General features: G+C 42.9%; 1 protein-coding gene across 3 annotated transcripts in view; it reads left to right on the top strand.

Moving 5' to 3' along the window:
* Nucleotides 1-20,503, top strand: part of LOC137420813 (C-myc promoter-binding protein) — a 157,067-nt gene extending 136,564 nt beyond the window's left edge. For 2 of the 3 annotated variants that reach the window (XM_068106213.2, XM_068106214.2), the window contains exons 19-28: nucleotides 91-923; nucleotides 2,146-2,317; nucleotides 2,504-2,613; nucleotides 3,659-3,834; nucleotides 5,603-5,807; nucleotides 5,906-6,211; nucleotides 8,456-8,573; nucleotides 12,876-13,080; nucleotides 17,548-17,612; nucleotides 17,926-20,503. In XM_068106213.2, the coding sequence (XP_067962314.2) occupies nucleotides 91-923; nucleotides 2,146-2,317; nucleotides 2,504-2,613; nucleotides 3,659-3,834; nucleotides 5,603-5,807; nucleotides 5,906-6,211; nucleotides 8,456-8,573; nucleotides 12,876-13,080; nucleotides 17,548-17,612; nucleotides 17,926-18,059 (2,324 nt within the window). In that variant the 3' untranslated portion in view covers nucleotides 18,060-20,503. The remainder of the gene's footprint in view (nucleotides 1-90; nucleotides 924-2,145; nucleotides 2,318-2,503; nucleotides 2,614-3,658; nucleotides 3,835-5,602; nucleotides 5,808-5,905; nucleotides 6,212-8,455; nucleotides 8,574-12,875; nucleotides 13,081-17,547; nucleotides 17,613-17,925) is intronic. The other variant, XM_068106215.2, reaches the window with a different exon arrangement.
* The last annotated feature ends 279 nt before the right edge of the window (nucleotides 20,504-20,782 follow it).

Here is a 20,782-nt window from a genome sequence, read left to right as displayed (position 1 = left end):
ATAACTTGCTTCAACTCTGTGTAAAGTGTAATCTGTAGTTTGAAATCTTCCTTGCGCTAACTAACTCTGTGCCGTTTCTATATGCTGCAGAATTCCTCTCTGCAGCTGATGAAGATGAAGTTTTTCATGACTGCAACTTGGCATCCCTAAGAAATGGCCAAGAGAAGCACAAAGGCATTGAGAATGGAGTGACAAGTAAACAGTATTCTGGCCATGACCTTGATCATGTAGAAAGCCAGATTGACATCGGGCAAGCATGCACAAAGAAAAGAATACCGCAAGGGGAAGACTCTTCCAGCTTTTATAGTGGAACTCCATTTGTGTCTTCACCCTCAGAAACCAAGGAAGATGTTGATGAGAGCATCGGCAGAAATTCTGTGAGAAAGGATGAGCAGGGCCTAGTGGGTACGAGTGGACAGATTCTTTCAGCATCACGACCTGTATTGCGTACCAGTGTTTCTGTGGGTTGTGATCCCCTCTCAATGTTGGTTTCTGAGGATGATCGGCCACTTGATCGGGGTTGGCCAAGGGCAACACTGCCACGAACTGCCCGTCGCTTTGAGCATGCTGCCAAAATTGGCCCATGGGGAGAATTTTCAGAGAGCGAAGAGTCAACACTCACCACAAATAGGCAGAACTTTGCGAGAATTCAATCAACTCGCCGAAGCCTCTTTCGCCGTCTTAGTAGTCCAGCAACGCCTTTCACCTCAGTAGCACGCTCTTTGACCTTTCATGCCCTCTCTATCCATGGGGAGACTAACCGGAATAGTGTTCACTCCTCTCCTGTCAGCCGCCCCCCCAAAACACCGCCCCTGTGGACCAGCAAGCAATTTGACTCGTTGAAGCAAGCAGCTAGTGGGGTGGCTAACAAGTGGTACAACAAACTCAGCATCGCAGCTGCAATATCCACTGAAGAGAGCAAGGTGAGAAAGAACGCTATTTTTTTTTAGAATCGATTTGAAATTTTATTGTCAAATTGTAATGTAATGTTGCGTTTGTACGGATGGCATAATATTTAGGTCAAGGCCTCAGATGGCATGTATGTTCATGTAGCTTCAGAGGTTCTACCCTGTAGTATGATGTGTTTCCTGCAAGGGGGTGGGCATTGTCTGATTTAGAAATGCTGTAGTTAGGTAAAAGCATCCATTCTATTTGTTTACCTCTGTGGAACTTGTTTGAGCCAGGCAGGAGGTGGGGAGACACGGCATGCCCCGTCCATTAAAAGGAGATGACTCCTCCCCCCAAAAGTCTTCATCAGCATGCAGGTGGCAAGCATTGGTTCATTGCCGAGGCCGCGATTCGTGAATGTGCTCGGGGCACTGTCTCAAGGCAGGGATTCATTAGGGCCTCAGAGTGCGATTGGTGGAACCCCTAAGGAAAGAGACCCTTGTGACCCATCATTGATTAGCCTCAGAAGGTGTAGACTTGCAGTGGGAGATGGGTATTAAATCCCTGTCCCGACATCAAACAGTCTTTGTCTCTTTCACAATCAGTCCCCTGTCTCTCCCTTGAATCAGCTCTCTCTCTTAGCTGAGCCAGGCAGTCTGGCACTGTTTGATCAGCTCGGGGCTCACAGACGCTGCCATTCTGGACTCACTCTGTTGCTGGATTACATCCTGTTGACGGACTGCATGCTGTTGACATTCGCATGTGTCTGAATAATGTCTGGCCACTCTAGCGGTGATGTAAGCATTGTTACATGGTGGGCAAAGCTAGAGTACAGCAACCAAATACAAAGACGAGTCATGCAGCAATCGCTCTGCCATGACAGTGACACCAGAAACCACATGTTGAGTGGATGAGCTCATTCAAAATGATTGACGGATCAACACACAGGATTTGTGTGAAGCACTGACATGCATGCAGACACACACACACATGCATGCAGACACACACACAGATACACACATACAGACACACACGGATGGACTCTTCTCCTTTTAGTCATATATTTATCTTCCCTCTCATATTTGTCTACTCGTGTGATAAAATTATAAATTACTGCTCCGTCAATATCGCAAATTATGCCATTAAGTACATGAGGCTCCTGCTTCCAACTGACTGTGCTCCCCTGTGCCTCTTAAAGAGTTATGGTATGATTGAATCGGTGACGATCCTATGCTTTTGTGTCTTCATGGCATCTAGCAGATGACAGAAAATGAGGACCCAGAACCAGGTGTAGAAGATGGAGGCACGGTTCGTGATCTGGGCCCAAGGAGTACTATCCCCCAGATCCTGACTAATGGCCTGGGTCAGAGTAGCAGTAGCCTGGCAAGCAGTAGCAGCACAGATGGTGGTAAGACCATCTCCAGTGCAGGTATGGTGGTTGTTTGTCATTAGTTGCATTTGTGCTTTTCTCAAAACAAACCTATTGAATTAAGTGCAATTACAAATAACAATTTAATAACTGCAGGGTTGACCAAAGCTGAAAAATGGCCTCAAGCATGTACCTCGTCTTAGCAGGAGCTACTGTCTGAGGTGTATGACTGTGTATTTTGTGCAGGAAGTTTGCCCTCAAACAGGAATGCTCAGAGTGCCAGTTTGGAGAGGCCTGGCCACAGCTCTCCTGGCCGTGCTAGTAGTAGCAGCATCATTCCAGGTCAAGTTCTTGAGGTCAGATTAAAACACAATCATATAGTTTGTCCATTACAGCTTCTTTCCCTTTCCCTCTTTCCCTCTATTTCAACCCATCCTTATTTTCCTTTTTTTCCTTCTTCTAAATCTCTTTCAAAATGCAGGGCTCTTGAAAATAAACAACCATAGGTTGGCAATAATAGTGCAGGCTTTGTTGGGCCTAAAGGCCTCTTCCTTTGTAGAAGTTCCTTGCAAGGGAACTCTTATTATTTATTATTTTTTATTATTATTGTTATTAATATCCTTGCATGCAGGAACGTTGGCAGCTGTTTAATTTGTGTTGCTGGAAAGAGTTGGTCAGGTAGAAACCTCTTATAGCCAAATATAATTTCAATTAAAATGTGGAATTAACAATGCCAGGGACCATTTTGTGTTGCTGGTATGACCTTTGGGTTGTGTATGCGTCTCTGTGATAGTCATAAAATTTAAGTTTTGTGTTGAAGACACCACCATATTATCGAGTTATCTCCTTCCGTCGATTCGTGTCTGACTTCTGGTGCCAATCATGATCATATTTCTCCAAACATCCCCATATTGCACTGCTTCCCGAAGCTCTGCTTGAGACAGTTCGCTTGCAGCCTTTACCTTTTGGGTAAAGGCCTCTAAAGACGGTTATTCTTTTCTTTTTTCTTTACCTTTTGGGTCCTTGTGGGCTCTGGGTCGTTTGGGTCTATGGAGGTGGGGGACGGGAGGGGGGGGGGGGGGGTCTTTAAGGGTCGAATGGGTCTTCGGGGTCTTTTGGGTCATCAGTTTATTTTGGCTCTTCAGGGTCTTTGAGGTCTTTTGAGTATTTTGGGTATTTGTGGTGTTTTGGGTCCTCTGGGTCTTTAAGGGTTTTAGGGTTCTGAAGGGTTAATGCAATTAGTACACACACTCACAATTTATGTGAACAAACAAACAAACGGACCCGAATGCAATACCCTCTCCTCTGGCGAGGCTAACAAATCCAGCATGTGATAAAATAATGTTGATGCAGTAATCTTTTTTTTTTTTTTGTAATCATTTTTGTTTTTGTTGAGTGCAGGTACAAATGTCCAGCTGCTCGCTATGCCAGACATGCAAGTGTTTGGTTTACGATGAGCAGATAATGGCTGGTTGGTCCGCCGACGACTCGAACCTCAACACGTCTTGCCCATGCTGTGGTGTCTCCTTTGTTCCAGAAATCACTGCACAGATTTCTAAGATCCAAGGCCCTGAGAGGTATGACCGAGGAGTAAAAACTTCACTGCATCCAAACAAGATTATTTTCTCGAGTCTCATTCTTCCAAACTATTTTCAAATCTAACATTGCTACTGGACCGGACAGCATCAGCTCACATGCACCAAAAACATGCTCTACTGCTCTTGCACATCCTCTTTCTCTGCCCTTTTCACCCTGTCATTTGCGCTAGGTCATCTTCCATCTGCTTGGAAATACGCCAACATTACCACATTACATAAAAAGGTGCAAACACCGATCCCCTTAACTACAGACCGATCAACTTACTTCCAGTCATCAGCAAGGTCAGACCGATCACACATAAAATCATTCTTTTTCTCCAATGACCTCATCTCGTATCATCAAATTTGGATTCAGACATTGTCACTCCACCTTGGACATGCTGCTTCTACTCTTCCAACAGTGGATGGAGGCCCTCAATATGAGACATGAGATCAGGACAGTCTTTCTGGACATATCTCATGTTTTTGATCCAGTCTGGCATCCTGCCTTGGTCTCCAAACTGTATGCCAATGGGATCCAAGGCCAATTCCACATATAGCTTACTGACTTCCTCTTCTCTCATAGCTAACATGTGGCTCTCAATGGAATCCTTTCATCTCCTCTCCCTGTCAAGACTGGAGTGCCCCAAGGAAATGTTCTTGGCCCAGTCCTATTCCTGATCTTCATCAATAATTTCTCTGACTCTGGAAAATCCTTTTTATCTATTTGCTGATGATTCCACCTTCTGCCGTGACATCCCTCATCCTTCCGACAGGCAGGCTGCAGCCTCTTCCCCCCCCACCCCCCCTCCTCAGATTCTGACAAAATCGCAAGCTGTTCAAACACTTAGAACATGTATTTCAATCCTGACAAATCCCACACTCTCACTATCTTTCTCCGAAAGAACCGTCTGGCAAACCCTCCTATCTAATTTCTTAACAATCCTCTTGAGGAAGTTCAGTCATTCAAACTTCTGAGTCTCATTATCAACCATGATCTTTCTTGGGCAAACCGCATTTCAAAGTTAGCCTCCAAATGCAGCTGCCGACTGGGCATCCTCCATCATACGAAGTCCTTCATTGGCACATCTGAACCCCACCTATTCACCTACAAGTCTTTCATCCACAGCGTGATGGAGTAATGCTATCCCCTCTGAGCTAGTTCCCGTGCCTCACAACTTACTCGGCGATGCTGTGGAAACCAAGGCCTTCAAGATTATTGGAATCTCCTGCGATGAAGCTGAGTCTATGTTCCTATCACTTCGCCTTCACAGGCAGGTTGGTGGTCTCCCTGTCTTCCACCATCTCCTTTCTGGTCTTTCACCCTCTGCTCTTTCCGTGCTTGGTCCCATCTTTACATCACCCAACTGTTATGGTCATACACCATTACGACAACCATTACACCACTCTTTTTGCCATTGGAAAGTTGGTACTTGCTGTGCTGCAGTTGCTTAACCTCATATCTGCCACATATGCCAAAGTAACGCTGAAGTGCTACATATGCTGATGTAATGCTAGTGACACTTTCACCATTTAGCTTGTATGTGTAAAGCAGATCTTCCTCATCTACACCCTCATGGTCTGAGTGTCAATGACCAGTCATTGCTACCTACCTCCAAGCAATGTGGTCATTGTTGGTGAAAAACCATTAACAATACAGCAAATCCTTACCAGTCAAGTAAACATGCAGGTTGAGAAAGTTTGACTGATTTATACGAATCTATTTAAAGTTGTTTTTTTCTGATATGTTTGCTGCTTACTGTGACAGCTCATTTTGGGATCATCATCGGGATTATTTGGACCAAGCAAGAGGTCATCTTGTAGTGCCTCTTTCTTCAGCACTTACTCGCAGTGCGAGTACCAACAGTCCTCTGGGTGGCAGCACCTCACAAGAAGCCTGTCTGCCAAAGCACGTTGCACAGCCCAATGCCATTCCCACAGGAAGTTTGCCGAATCTATTCATGAAGAGCCAGGTATCAGCATGGTACAACTTATCCTTTTGTACATCTTATGAGTGTTTCTTCAAATTATTCATTTTGATTTCTGCAATGGTTTACCATGCTCTCCACAGAACAACGCACAGGCAGTTGGTGATGGGGTCCATGTCAGGACAGGTGGGCACCATTGCAGTGGAACAAATATCGAGCTTTCGGAAGCCACGCCTATCACTGTGCCCTACCTTTCACCTCTGGTGTTGCACAAACAACTGGAACGATTGGTTGATCATGAGGGTGATGGTGCTGTGGCTTCAGAAACGCTGCTCGCCCTGCATCCCATCCTCTTCTGGAACCTTCTTTGGTATTTCAAGCGTCTTAACCTACCCAGCCATTTACCGGCCTTACTCCTGCCGGTTCTTCCGAGGACTTCACAATCGCTGGTGAGGCTGAGATAATGCTAAAAGCCATGCGCATGTTTTGATGTTGTGCAATATTGTACAGCATCACATGTTTGTATGAAGTCAACCCCATGTGGGCACACTGACATCTGTATATCTGTAGGTCTGTGGCTTTCCAGAACATGTGGATTGAGAGGGGAATGATGATGTGTCAAACAAACTTTCTCAGCGAGTTTAAAAAAAATCACATATTGAAATCTTTGGGGAATTTTACATTCTAAATTAACACAAAGCACATTTCCTCCTTCTGCTGATTACTTGACCAAAGTTTCTCAAGTTGTGGATTGCTTTTGCAAAAGTGCATTTGCAAACGAAGAGAAACTAGAAAGCATCTGAAAATGCTATGCCCGTCCGTGTCCGTTTGTATTCAGATGTCGTCTTCTTCTTCCGTATGCTCAAAATAACGGAAAAAGGTTTTTTAAAAAATACGAAATGAAAATTGATGATTTTATACAGCCTTGACCTTTGAGCTTTAGATCAAAAAAAAAAAAAAAGAATCAAGCTTTTGATTCGTGAACTAATTCAGTGACGTGATATGCAAATTCTTTACATTTCAGGTCAATCTGGTGACGATTGATGATTTTATACAACTTTGACTTTTTGATAAATAAAAAAAGGATTCAGTTTTTAGCTTTTGATTGGTGAACTAATTCAGTGACCCAATATGCAAATTCTTACAATTTCAGGTCAATCGGATGAAAATTGACGATTTTATGTGACGCTGACCTTTGACCTTTTGTCAGTGGTAAAAAAAGTTAGTCAAGACACCATACACACACACACACACACACACACACACACACACACACACACACACACACACGTGATTGCAAAACCCTGTTTCCTGTCGCGCAGGGGACGGGCTAATGATTATCCATGCACCTGTAGCAGTGTAGCATGGTAACTATTGGCCATCATTGTTTTCAAAAAAATTTTGGAGCCTATGATAACCCCATGAAAGTGGAGCAGTCCATTTCATACATTTTAAATCCATTTTTATCACAGTCACTATTCTTAATGGTACAATTGTTACAGATATATCCAACATGCAGTTTATACACCTCATATGAACTTGAACTGTTCAGAATTACAATGGTAATGCAAGAATTGACAAAAAGGTCCAATTGAAGTATTGGTATGGCAATAGTTATCCCATTTTAAAGCACTATATTAGTATCGCAGAGCGGGCTGACAGAATAGCCAAGACGTATGAACACTCACCTCTGAGCTGTCTAGCCTGGGTTTGAATCCCGACCAAGCTATAAACTGTCATACCGGTGTTTCGCAGGCAGGGTGATTCATCAACTTGTGTGCCATCCCTCGGATGGGCGTTAAATAGGTGTTCTGTCTGCCAGCATTAGTTGCTGGACATTAAAGATCCCACGTTGTACTTCGGAAAGTGCAGGTGAGTTATCGCCAGCACCCTGAACAAATTCCTGCCCTAACCAGCAGAGGGTATTGCATCAGCGCACACCTTAGCCAATGATGCTACCCTGCATGCTTGTGCTACATACGAATGAAGAGGTATTGAAGAGTGCATTCGAGGCAAACACAGCTTTCTTTCCTTGCATTGCAAACACGAGTGCTTTACTTTGTCTGTTGGTGCAAATTGTAGACGCCGATCCTTCATGCACCTCGACACAGATTTCCTCGCAAGACAGATGACGGAACATCCTCTAATGAACGCATGGGTTCTAGCTCCTCATTTTTCGAAGCAATGGCATTTATCTTTTGAGCATTATTGTGGGATATTTAACATCCACAACATGAATACAGAAAAGACAGCCGGCTTTGTCTCCATCCAAAGGAGAGAATGCAGCATTACATGCTGGGACTGCATCAGAATGAGAGTTTTAGTTTGATTTGACTCCCTGTGTGAACAAATCCAGTACCAGACAACGAGATATGAGTATGCTACCAACTGAGCTATATATCCTTCCTTCTTGTGACTTATACAACGCTCATCCTTCAATAGAGACATTCGACCAAAGTAGTAATTGGGCTAGACTCTGCTTTGCTTCAAACATCGGATGGGATCGGGTGCATTCAAGCCATTAAGTTGTAGACTAAAACACGTTCATTCACATACTAGATCTTGCTCATCAAAATTATGAAAAGAAAAAGAAAAAGGTCTGTGTGTTAGAAGATTTTGAGAAACCTCCATGACCTTGTCTGTATGTACACCAGGTAAACTCGAACTTACTTTCTCTCTCTGTTATTTTTCAGGAGTCTCGGAGTTTGGCCAGTCAGGACAGCAAACGGGTTTTGGTGCGGACAATGTGGGATAACCCTCAGTTTGAGCAGGAGCCTGGACCTTCCCTCTACTTGTTGTGGAGAACCTTAGGTAGGGGTCATTCATCTTGTTATTGTAGTAGCAATATGATGAACTTTGTATGTCCACCCAAGAGCATGCTGCACGTCACACTTTTGAGGCGTGACTGTTTCATTGGTTACACATTTGAGATTCATTAATTTTGTATGTAGCCTGCAGCTGCTGGTTGTATCATTTCTGGGAGCACAGCTTTGCCGCTTGTGTAGTGCCCCCTGTCGGTTAGGGCCGGAATTTGTAATTTGGTCATGGTGTCGGCGATAGCTCGCCTACTCTTTGCGAAGGAAGTTCTTGACCGTCAGCTTGCAGCAGTGTTGTTTTGCTTGCTTTTTAGCCAACTTATGAGCCCTTCTTCTTCATTGTTTGCCTGAATCAGGATTGGAACTAACTTTTGGAGCAAGATCTTCATGCTTGTTTTCCTGTATCAACTCGTTTTCCAGAATAGTGCAAAGCAGGTTATCAGAGTTGAGTACGAATTCGAAAATTTGATTTGGCAAACAATCTTGGGTATAGAATTAAAATAAGAAAAACTTGGCAAGAGCGAGATCAAAAGATTTGCTAATATCTATGCCCCAATGCTGAGTGAGGCAAACATTATCATGTGGGGTATTACCATGTTTTTGGCCCCTTCTTTCTAACTATCTCAGTAATGGGGAAAGAAAGCCTGTCCATGCATTAATTATACACTTCTTTTTTTTAATACAGCACTTGTGACAAGCACAGAAGTTTATTTATCCCCACGCTTGATTGAAAACTAGAACAATGTGACTGTGTCATCAATATGCCTCTGCATAGTCCCACAACGGGTAGATGCCATCACTGCATATGTATGGGTAGTGGATCACGTTTGTGAAGTTTTGTGTTGATCGGATAAGGTTCGTTTTTCTATCCAAGATGGCTGCCAAACCATGTGACCTATGACATCATCATTTTCAAACTATATGCAACAGTGCTGTTAGATGATATTTGTAAAAAATTTGCATCAATAGGGTGAGCGGGTTCAGAGATATAATTATTTAATATTTTCCTTCAATCCAAAAAGGTTGCCAAACCATGTGACCTAAGATGTCAAATTTAATATTTCAATACAAATGGGTCGTAGATTATATGCACGCAATTTCAGATTTTTAGGATAAGGAATTTGATTAAAACATTTTTGGCTGGTATACTACTTCACCTATGATGTCATCATTATCATGCTTTTGTTCCCCATTGGGAGTACTTGACAATGTGCCAAGTTTCAAATCTTTCCATTCTGCGGTTTCTGATAAATAATTTTTTAATTATTTGCTTTTAATCAAAGATTGCTGCCATACCACGTGACCTATGACATCACAATTATCATAAAAACATTCTGCATGGGTGGCGCTCCTACCCTGAAAGTTTCGTCTCAATCGGACATATGGTTGCTGAGAAAAACGAGGTTTAGCCCGGATGGACGCAAGGACATACGGAAGGACGGACGGACGGACAACCCAAAAACATAATGCCTCCGGCATTACTTTGACTTATATTACATTACATATTACATTACTTACATTACATCGACTTTGTCGGCGGAGGCATAAAAACGGGGGAGGAATATTGTAATCGACCCAGTCCGTCACGCTTTCTCCTCCTAAACGGTTGTGCATAAATTCACCAAACTTGGTACTTATGATCACCACATAGCATGAAGGTGTGGGAGCAGTATCGTTTTTGGCCCTGCCACCCTGAGGACCTGGGTGGGGTCAAAAGATGAAATACCAAACAAATGAAATTACAGGCACATTTTAAATATATTTTCAAATGAAACTTTGTATATGCAATCAACATTGGGGGATGCATTAAATATTTTAACGATTTTTTTAAAAAGATGTGACCCCTCAGTTCATGCTCCATGGGGTGGGGACTTAGGGTCACAGGGATCAAAATGGGAAAAACGTTTTTAACTCAAAATTTGTCATTCCTGGAGAATCTTTTTGCCATCTTTCAATTTTGCTTTCGGTGGGAAGGGTGGGTGTTTGCAATGGCACATCATCTATTTCTCTCTAGTTAAAAAATTAATATTCACCCTCAGGGCCAAATTTCTGATGGAACCTAACACCATATCCTTACCTCTTGGGTAAAGTCATCTTTAATCAGAGGGTGAGAGGTGGAAGATGGGAGCAAATTAACACAAAAACTGCAGAGGAGAGGTAAATAACTAAGAATGGGGGAGGGAGTGTGTGGGCGTGTGTGAGGGGGTAAAGGTTGGGTGTGACGAGGATGCGCAGTGAGTGAGTCGCGCAGTGTGTGTAACTTGCTAGCAAGCCCAGTCGAGCTACATGGAGGTATTCCGGTGGTCTTTGCTTTGGTCCCCTTGATCACTTCAATCCAAATGACATTGTTGTTGTCTCAATTTAGTTTGTTCCTTCCGAGATTGTTGTTGTTGTCGTTGTTTTTCCCTCCTGTCATATCAAATGCCATACCATCCCATCACCCATGCTTCATCCGCTGATTTAAAATAAAATTGCCATATTTTAATGGCAAGCACACCCATATCCAATTTTGGAGTTTTTCTTTAACTAAGATAAGAATAATTTAATGATTTTCCTGTCTAACTGTCCTCATTTGGTACCTGTGATGTAGAAATGGATCTTTTGCCATTTTGTCTGCCCATATCTCATGTATTTATTTATTTGTTGTATTGCCATATCTCTATTACCATACCTTGTTTACGCATTTCTGGTCTACTGCTTTGTCTTTTGCATTCTCCCTCTCTTCCTGATCTCATTCTCACTTCCTCTCATCCATTACCCCCCCCCCCCCTTTTTCCTCTTCAGGGGCAACCTGCATATCGCCATACTTGTTTTTCTACCACATCTCTGATATATGATAGATTTTCCTGGCCAATTTCAGCCCAACATTCAATTTAATACCCTGTTCATTCCATTAAAAATGAAAATGAATGCACCTTTATATCATCATTCAATTCGCGAAAAAGGTTCATTCAATTTCATTAGTTGAGCATTCGTTGGACTTTTAACTTCATTCAGCTGCAAAATAGGTGCATTCCAATATAAATCATCAGTAAGTTCATCCAATTCACCACAACTAATAAAAAGAGGTTGATCAAGAATTAAATTTCACCAATGACCACATCAATGACCACATTAAATAAATCCCTGGTGTTGGGCTAGCGGCTAGGGTGCCAGCTTAGGATCCTAGGATCCTGGGTTCGAATCCCGGTCGATCGCTGAATTAACGCCAGGGGGGTTGACTCAGCCTGTCATCCTTCCGAGGTCGGCTAATTGAGCACCAGTTCACTGGTAATTCCCTGCTTGTCGTAAAAGGCGACAAAAAGGGTTGGCGGCAGGAAGGGCATCCGGCCGTAAAACATTGCTTCAAAAAGGGGACCGAAAAACAACAACAACCACGGTCCCCGAAAAAGGCCAACCCCCGCTTGCGGGGAAAAAAATGGCCTCTAAAGGTGTTTTTTTTTTTTTTTTTAATGACCACACATTTGTCACGTTTTTGCATTGATTCTCTGGTTTGTGTTTTCAAATTAAAATTCTTATTTGCCTATAAAAGCAGATATATATTGTATGCCCTTCCATGGATAGTTAATAAAGATACACTCGTTCTTGGTAAAAGATACACTTCTCTCTCGAGTCAATTTTGAAAATAAGGATGGCTGCCCATGCTCATTACAGGAGAATACCTAGCATAGGTAGGGAGAGGCTAATTGAAGCTTTTGAAAACAACAACGCCGACTATCAAGAACTTGCTGATACTTTAGGCATCAAACAATCCACTGCAACGTCAATTGTGGCTACATATCTGCGCACTGGTCGTTATGAAAAGTTACCGACAGGAGGAGCACATAACACCAAAATTGATCAAGATATGCGAGATGAGCTACAGCGCATACTGAATACCAAGATGACCACAAGATGCCCTGCCCTGCCAGACAAACCAACTGTCTCCCAGCACCATTGCTTGAACCCTCGAACCTTTGCTGATGGCAATTAAAATGAAATTGAATAAACAAATATTGAAGAAGAAATCTTGGTATGAGCGATGTAGTAAAACTGCGTGAATTTGAATGCATGTTAATCAAATTGAGCAGAAAAAAATAATTGCCCAGGAAAAACGATATATTCTCATTACCTTTTCTTTGTAACTCTGCTCTGCTTTATTACTCTCGTTATTGTATCTCACGGTGTTAGATTTATGTTTGAAATATCTCAATGATGAGTCTTTGCCACAAATGCTTCCCTTTTGAGTGTGCGTGCATATTTCACATCACTGACCTTTAAATTAAGGTATACCGAAAGTTGAGTCTTGTATTTTCAGAGGCGCAAAGTTCTGAAGAAAGTGAACTTCATGTGGTGAAAGGTGCAGCTGTACAATCCAAATCCACAGTGAGCTTGGAGGAGGCTTTTGACAACGGCCTGCTTGATGCGCTTGTTAAGAGAGTCATGATAAATGACTTGCATACTCCAAGCTCACAACTTCTCAATGTGTGGTCCCAGAAGGGAAGTGGGTGCCCTCGGCATAGGTAAGTCTAAGGTGATTTATTTATGTATATGTATGTATATATACAGTTGTGGCCAAAAATATTGGCACCCTTGCACTTTTTTCAAATAACTCACAATGTTCTTCAAAAATAGTTTGAAATTGACAAAGGTATTTGGTCTCCACAATTCTTTATTTCACTGTTAATATTACAGAACCTTTGTTTTTGATTCAGAACTTAATATATCCTTTTAAATCAGAAAATAAAAAGAAATGGCATTGCCAAAATTATTGACACCCTCGAATTAATATTTGGTCGCACACACAGCCTTTGGACAAAATAACTGCAGTCAAGCGCTTCCTCTAGCCATGAATGAGCTTCCGACACCTCTCTACTGGCAGCTTGGCCCACTCTTCTTGTGCAAACTGCTCCAGTTCTCCCATATTTGAAGGTTGCCTTCTCCTAACTGCTGTTTTGAGATCTCCCCACAGGTGTTCAATGGAATTTACATCTGGACTCATTGCTGTCCACTTCAGAACAGTCCAGTGTTTTGTCTTGAACCATTCCTGGGTGCTTTTTGAAGTGTGTTTGGGATAATTGTCCTGCTGAAAGACCCATGACCTTCGACGGAGACCCAGCTTTCCGACACTAGGTTGAACGCTGCGCTCCAAAATGCCTTGGTAATCTCCTGATTTCCTGATGCCATGCACACATTCAAGGCACCCAGTGCCAGAGGCAGCACAACAACCCAAAAACATTACTAAACCTTCTCCATGTTTGACTGTAGGGAAGGTGTTCTTTTCTTTGAAGGCTTCATCTTGTGTTCTGTAAACATAGAGATGATGTGCTTTGCCAAAAAGCTCTAATTTGGTCTCATCTGTCCACAGGACATTCTCCCAGATGGATTTTGTCTTGTTCAGGTGTGTTTTGGCAAACTCCAGTCGGGCTTTCTTTTGTCTCTATTTTAGCAGTGGAGTCCTCATGGGTCTCCTACCATAGAACCTCCTTTCATTGAGTTGGCGACGGGTGGTGCGAATTGAAACTGTCGTACCTCGTGTCTGAAAGTCAGCTTCAATCTGTTTGGCAGTTGATCGAGGTGCTTTCTCCACCATTCGAACAATCCTTCACTGCAATCTTCGATCAAGTTTTCTCTTGCGGCCACGTCCAGGGAGGTTGGCAACAGTGCCATGATCTTAAACCTTTTTTTTTTTTTTTTTTTTTTTTTTTTGTATACTGAATCGAGGCTCGTGAAAGAGCTAACATTTACTTCACAAACAAATCGACCAGACAAACAAAATACACAAAAAGAGGGAGCGGAAGACAAGATGGGGAGAAAAGGGGAAGCACACAAACACAACATCCGAGAGCAGGGAGATGTGTGGAAGGGAGAGGGCCCGGGGGGAGGAGGCATGGGAAGGGGGGGGGGGGGAGGGAGAAGTATAAAGCACAAGGACACCAAGGACTTCCAGGACAGAAGTTGGTATTTCAAAAAGGGGAATTGGGGTGAAATTAGCAGGGGTAGAAAAGATCAAGGTTTTGGATGGGGGAAGATAAGAGATGGTGGTGAACAGCTGTTTTAAAGACTTGGAGGGTGGAGTGGGATTGAAGAGAGTGAGGGAGTTTGTTCCAGAGGCGGGAGAAAAGAGGAATGAAGGAGTGAAGGTGAGCAGAGAGTCTTGATTTTGGCAGTTTAACCAAAAGAGGGTTGCAGGCAGATCTTGTGCGACCTGTAGGAATATTTGCGGGACAGAGCCCAGAGAGAGCTGGGGGGGGCAAGGCCAGAGAGGAGTCGGTAGAAGACGGAAAGACCACCAACCTGCCTGCGGTGAGTGAGTGAGAGGCCCTTGGAGTTAGCTTCATCGCGGGAGATTCCAATGATTCTGAATGCTTTGGTTTCAACAGCGCGAAGGCGAGCTAGGTGTGAGGCAGGAGCACCAGCCCAGAGGGGAGAGCAGTATTCCATTGAGCTGCGGATGAAAGCCTTGTATGTGGTGAGGAGCTCAGGTGTGCCAAGGAAGGACTTCGCACGACGGAGGAGGATGCCCAGTCGGCGACTGGCTTTGGAGGCCAGATTAGAAATGTGGTTTTTCCAGGAAAGATCATGGCAGATAGTGAGACCCAAAAGCTTGAGTGACAGAACTTCTTGGAGAGGATTATTCAGAAAGTGGATGGGAGGGTTGTCCAGTCGGTCCAGTCGGTCTTTTCGGAGAGACATCGTAAGAGTGTGAGATTTGTCAGGATTGAAAGACATGTTCCACTTGTTTGCCCAGTCTGTGATTTTGTCAAGGTCTGCAGAGAGTGAGGAGGCTGCAGACTGCCGATCTGAGGGATGAAGAATGGAGCGACAGAGAGTAGAGTCGTCAGCAAAGAGATAGAGAGGATTTTCAAGAGAGTCAGAGAGATCATTGATGAAGACCAGAAAAAGCACAGGGCCCAGAACACTGCCTTGGGGAACTCCAGCCTGAACAGGAAGAGGAGATGAGAGAAACCCATTCAGGGCCACACGTTGACTACGACTAGAGAGGAAGTCCGCCAGCCATGCGTGGAGATTTCCATGGATACCAAAAGAGGAGAGTTTGGTGAGCAGAGCGGGGTGCCAGACTGTATCGAAGGCACGTGATATGTCAAGGGAGACTGCTCTAATTTCCTGTTTGGCATTGAGGACCTCCATCCATTGTTGAGAAAGCAGAAGCAGCATGTCCAGAGTGGAGTGTCCAGGTCTGAAACCAAATTGATGATCAGAGATCAAGCCATTGGAGAAGAGGAAAGATTTCATATCTGAAGCAATGATGGATTCCATGACCTTGCTGATAATTGGGAGAAGGCTGATTGGTCTGTAGTTGCTGGGATCTGTTTTTGCACCTTTTTTGTGCAAAGCGGTGATGTTGGCAGATTTCCAAGCAGATGGAAGATGACCTTGAGCAAAAGAGAGGGTGAAGAGAACAGAGAGAGGGAGTGAAAGAGCGGAAGAACATGATTTTAGGACCCGTGGGCTGATGCCGTCAGGTCCAGTTGCAGAATCAGAGTCGAGGGTTGACAGACACTTTTCCACCTTGTCAGGAGGAAAGGACACAGAGTCCAGGAGCAGCTGGGTACGACTGGGTACGGTGGGTACAGAGAGGGATGGGTTTGGGACACAAGATTTAGAGGCAAACACAGAGTTGAGGCATTCGGCTTTTTCACATGCGGAGTCAGCCGTGTGGCCATTTAAGGTGAGGGAGGGGATGGAGGGGGAACAAACACCAGAAACAGATTTTACCAGACGCCACCAGGATTTGGAAGAGGGAGACAGATAAGAGAGTTCGGTCCTGAGGACGGAGAGATATTGTTTCCTGGCTCTCCTGAGGGTGGACGCACACTTGTTTCGGGCTTTGTGAAAGGAAATGAGATTTCCTTCCGTTGGATTTGCTTTCCAGGAGACGAAAGCAAGTTGTTTCTGGGCAATAGCCTCACCACAAGATTCCTCACCTCACCACAAACTTCATGATAACATTGCGTATGGTGGACACAGGAACATCAAGGTCTCTGGAGATGTACTTGTAGTCTTGAGATTGTCCATGCTTGGCTACAATCTTGTGTCTGACCTCAGACAATTCTCTGGTTTTCTTTCTTTTCTCCATGCTCATTGTGGTACACACAGTGACACAAAACAGCAGAATGACTCGTTTTCTCTATTCAAACTGGTTGAATGAGTGATTTTTATATTGCAGGCACCTGCAACTCACCTCAGGTGAGTTCAATTCCAAAGTAAAGGAGAATCACCTGCTTGAAATCTAATTATTTCTAACAACTTCTAAAAGGTGCCAATAATATTGTCCGGGCCATTTTTAGATTTTGTTTGGAATAAGCTAAGATTTAATAATTTTTCAGCTTTTTTGGTTTTGTTCCACTGCAAACTAAAGAAATACATCTGTGGGTACAATTTAAAAACAAGTTGTCAAACCTGAATTGATCCTTCAAAACAAATTCCAGACTTTAAACAATTATCTTCTGCCATTTTATTTTCGCAAAAATACCATCTGGATTCACATCATGCTTGGCATAGTAGTTATCTACCAAGGGTACTTTCCTTGTAAACCTTATAGAACATCTGTGGTTGATTTCTCTCTTGCTATTGGTATATAAGTATTGCACGGGTTAATATAACGAAATAGTCCGTTTCAATGCACCATTTAACACAATATTTTTTTTGAGCTGTACATGCCCTTCTCAAAGAATGACCGAATCATTTTTTGCTTCGGGATACAGCAATTGCTCAGTTCACCTCTAGTTTGTCTCGGTTGAGTTTCCAGGGGAGTGGGATCACACCATAAACTTACATGTTGTTGGTTTGCATCATCAAGCAAGTTCTCTTTTACAAAATATATTCAGCAAGCTTTAATGTCTGTTTGTATTACTATTCTACTGTTATATACATATTTGAGGTGTGTGTGTGTGTGTGTGTGTGTGTGTGTGTGTGTTTGTGTGTGTATGCGTGTGTGTGTGTATGCGTGTGTGTGTGTGTGACAGGAGCTTGTACCGAGAACTACTCTTTCTGTCGCTGGCTTTCTTGGGTGAGGATAACGTGGACACTGGTGAGTTTACTCATCTCTTCCGCACACACCAGCTCAGATAAACAAATATACCATTGATAACAAGCCACATTTTCTCAGCTTTGTATTCGTACTTTTCAATAAGATATGCATATTATTAATTAATGACAAAACATTTAAAACTCTTTTGTACATATTGTGTGTAAAATGTCCTTCAAACCCTTTCATTTCCTGATGGCAGTGTCCTTTTATACCAACCGATTTACTCATTAAGATTCAGGGATGATGATGATGATGCGAAGAATGACAGATAGCATGTATGATTCTGCTCATGTTGTCCATCCTGTTGATACAGAAGTGTTTGACACGGAGTACAAAATGGCTTTTGAGCAGCTTGGGGCGAGTGGAGTGTGCATGAAAGCCTGTGACAAACCCATCAGCTGTGCTGCCCAGTGGTGCAGAAAAACCTTTGGCCAACTCACCTTGTAGATCCATTGCCAATGAAATATCACACGGTGTTCTGTCAAACCTCGGCTTTATCCCACCTCGTCATTTAAAGTTGAACACCACCTTCGTACGAGCATTCCCCCTTGCAAGTTCCCACGTGGAATCATCCTTCGCACCTGTGGTAGCTCCATCATCTCCGGGATCAAGTACTGTATCTCACCTGTCAACACCTGCTTGTTTTGTATCGGTTTTCTCGAGGTTTTCAGGAGACTGACGCGCAGCAGTTCATTTCGATTTTTGGTTTTGAAATGCTGACAATGTATTTTTTCAATTATTTTTTTTATCAAATGAAAGTTCATGGTTGACAGCTCAACATTAAGAAATAATATTAAGTCTTAGGTTCTCATTTAAATTGTATTCGTTTTAAACAGGGAGATGTGTCAAGTTTTCCTGAGTTCTAGACATATTCATGTGTTGAACCCCCCGCCCCCCACACCCCCTCCCCCGCACCCATGCTACATGCCAAGGACATATGAATGTTGACTCAGTGCATCATCAGAAGTGCTGACAGCCTTGTTAAACTGTTGAGTGAATGGTTCATTTATTTTTGTATGAAGCCTGTGACTGCTGATTGCATCATCGCTGAGGGCACAGCTGTGCCGTTGATGCAGTGACCCCTGCAGGTTAGAGCAGGATTTCGTTCAGGGTGCCGGAAGTAGCTCGCCTACTCTTCATGAAGGACACCGTGTGGTCTTTGACATCCACCAACTAATTCCGGCAGACGTGACGCCCAGTTTAACATCCATCTGAGGGACACCACTCACATCGATACCTGCCCTGCCTGCGAAACACCTGGATGACAGTTTATAGCCTGAGAAACACCGGGACGTCTGGCCGGGATTCAAACTTAAAAGGTAGTTTGCGTACCTCTCGGGCATCCCACCAGCCCTTGAGTAAATGATCATCTGCAGTTGTAGATCGGGCCATTCCTCACTGATTTGGTGTAGTCAATTATCGTTTAATGCCAGATATATTTTATTGCAATCGGGATAATGGAAGAATATTGGCAATACGACCTCGCTGGCGTCCCCATTTTAAAGCGAGCAGATGGGATTGCCAGCTCAGCGTCCCTCCGAAGCACAGCGTCCTCTGGGACACTGCACAGTTGTATATAAATTATGGGTTTATTGGAAAGATGAAACTCTTTTGCAGTAAAAAAAAACATTGGAAATATTTTTTTTTTTAGCAAAACAGAGGCAACACGTTTACTTTGGGGTGCTTGCCCCACCACCCTCGTCACCGCAATTTTAGCATTGTGGAAAAAGCACATGCTTTCTCTGATCTTGCATTGAGTGTGGTCACCTTCGTTTAAAAGCAGCCAATTCTGATGGCAATTGACATTTTAAATTGTTTACGGCAGGTTTAACTCTCGTTTTTACCAAATGTGATATTTGGGGTACTTTGCCTGTTTGTATGCAGTAAAAACATGAAATCGATTTTCAGTACTTTTGCTCAAGTTGGCCTCAATCGCCAGGAAAGTTTTGTGCAATTGGTTGGATTTAAGCGAATTCTATTGGTCGTTATGTGCAAGTGAAGAAGCGGGTTCGTTAATTTTGTTATATTTTCAGGAAAGTTCCAAAAAAAACACAAGAAAAAAATTGTACTATTGGGATCATTTGTAAAATATTTTAAACGGAAGGCTATAATAGTTGTGCTTTTGAACTCGCCTATGTGTCATAGCAATGTATTATAAAAGGGCAACCGTGCTTGGTGACCTTTGACCTGCGATTGGCATGACACGCGGCCCAATGGCGATTCCTCCGGGATCCGAGGGCTGCCTGGAGACTGAGCGGGACAACTGTGTACAGAGTTTTTCAACTGCAACACGACCCTTGTAACTGAAAGTAAAAAGAATATCCACCATGTATTTGTTTAAAAGTGCAATACATTTGTGAAAAAATATAGGTATATTTTTGCATTGCTCATCGTGCATATTTGAAACGACAGATGGAATAAACATTTCATCTTTTTGGCCTAAATTTTGATTGCTTATCACAGCTGCTCTAACCATTGTTTTTAAATCACAATTTACAGGATTCCCTCGCACCGTGAAAGGGAACCTTAATTTGTGTAAACATCCTGTGCCTTGGCGAACTACCTTGTGATGTCCTGAAAACTTGTTTTTTTTCTTATTATTATTCTATCAACAAAATGTCGATAGTTTTAAAGATACTTGTACTTTTCAATTGAATTGCTCATTTAATTTCGCTGCATAAAAATATTTCTGTGAAGTTGGTCCATCGTTCACATTGAAATCGAATTGAAATGCATTGTAGGAGTTTACATTTCATTGCACTTTGCTGTAAATGTGTTCTTTTAAAATGTAGACTTCATTATTTGTTACTGCTTTGATATTACCTTGCGTTTCATTTCGATAAACAATTACGTGCTGTGCCCTGAAAGTGTCTTCAGTTGCATATACATTATTTGGGGATTGTTTCATTTATTACCTCCGCCACCAAAGGTGGATGGAGGTTATGTTTTCACCCCTGTTTGTCCGTTTGTTTGTGAAGAAGATATCTCAAAAAGTTGTGGACGGATTCGGACGAAATTTGGCGGAGATGTAGCGTATGTGACAAAGACTAACTTATTAGATTTTGGTGAAGATCCGGATTCGGATCCGGCTCGTATAATTTTAAAAGTGATTCTTCACCATTAGGAGATAGGGCCAAAAACAATACATAGCAGGATATCTCAAAAAGTTG

The sequence above is a fragment of the Myxine glutinosa genome, chromosome 2, assembly GCF_964187855.1.
Source record: "Myxine glutinosa chromosome 2, kmMyxGlut1.1, whole genome shotgun sequence".
Lineage (NCBI taxonomy): Eukaryota > Metazoa > Chordata > Myxini > Myxiniformes > Myxinidae > Myxine > Myxine glutinosa.
Note: the sequence above shows the minus strand (reverse complement) of the source record. Positions and strands in the feature narration are given on the sequence as shown.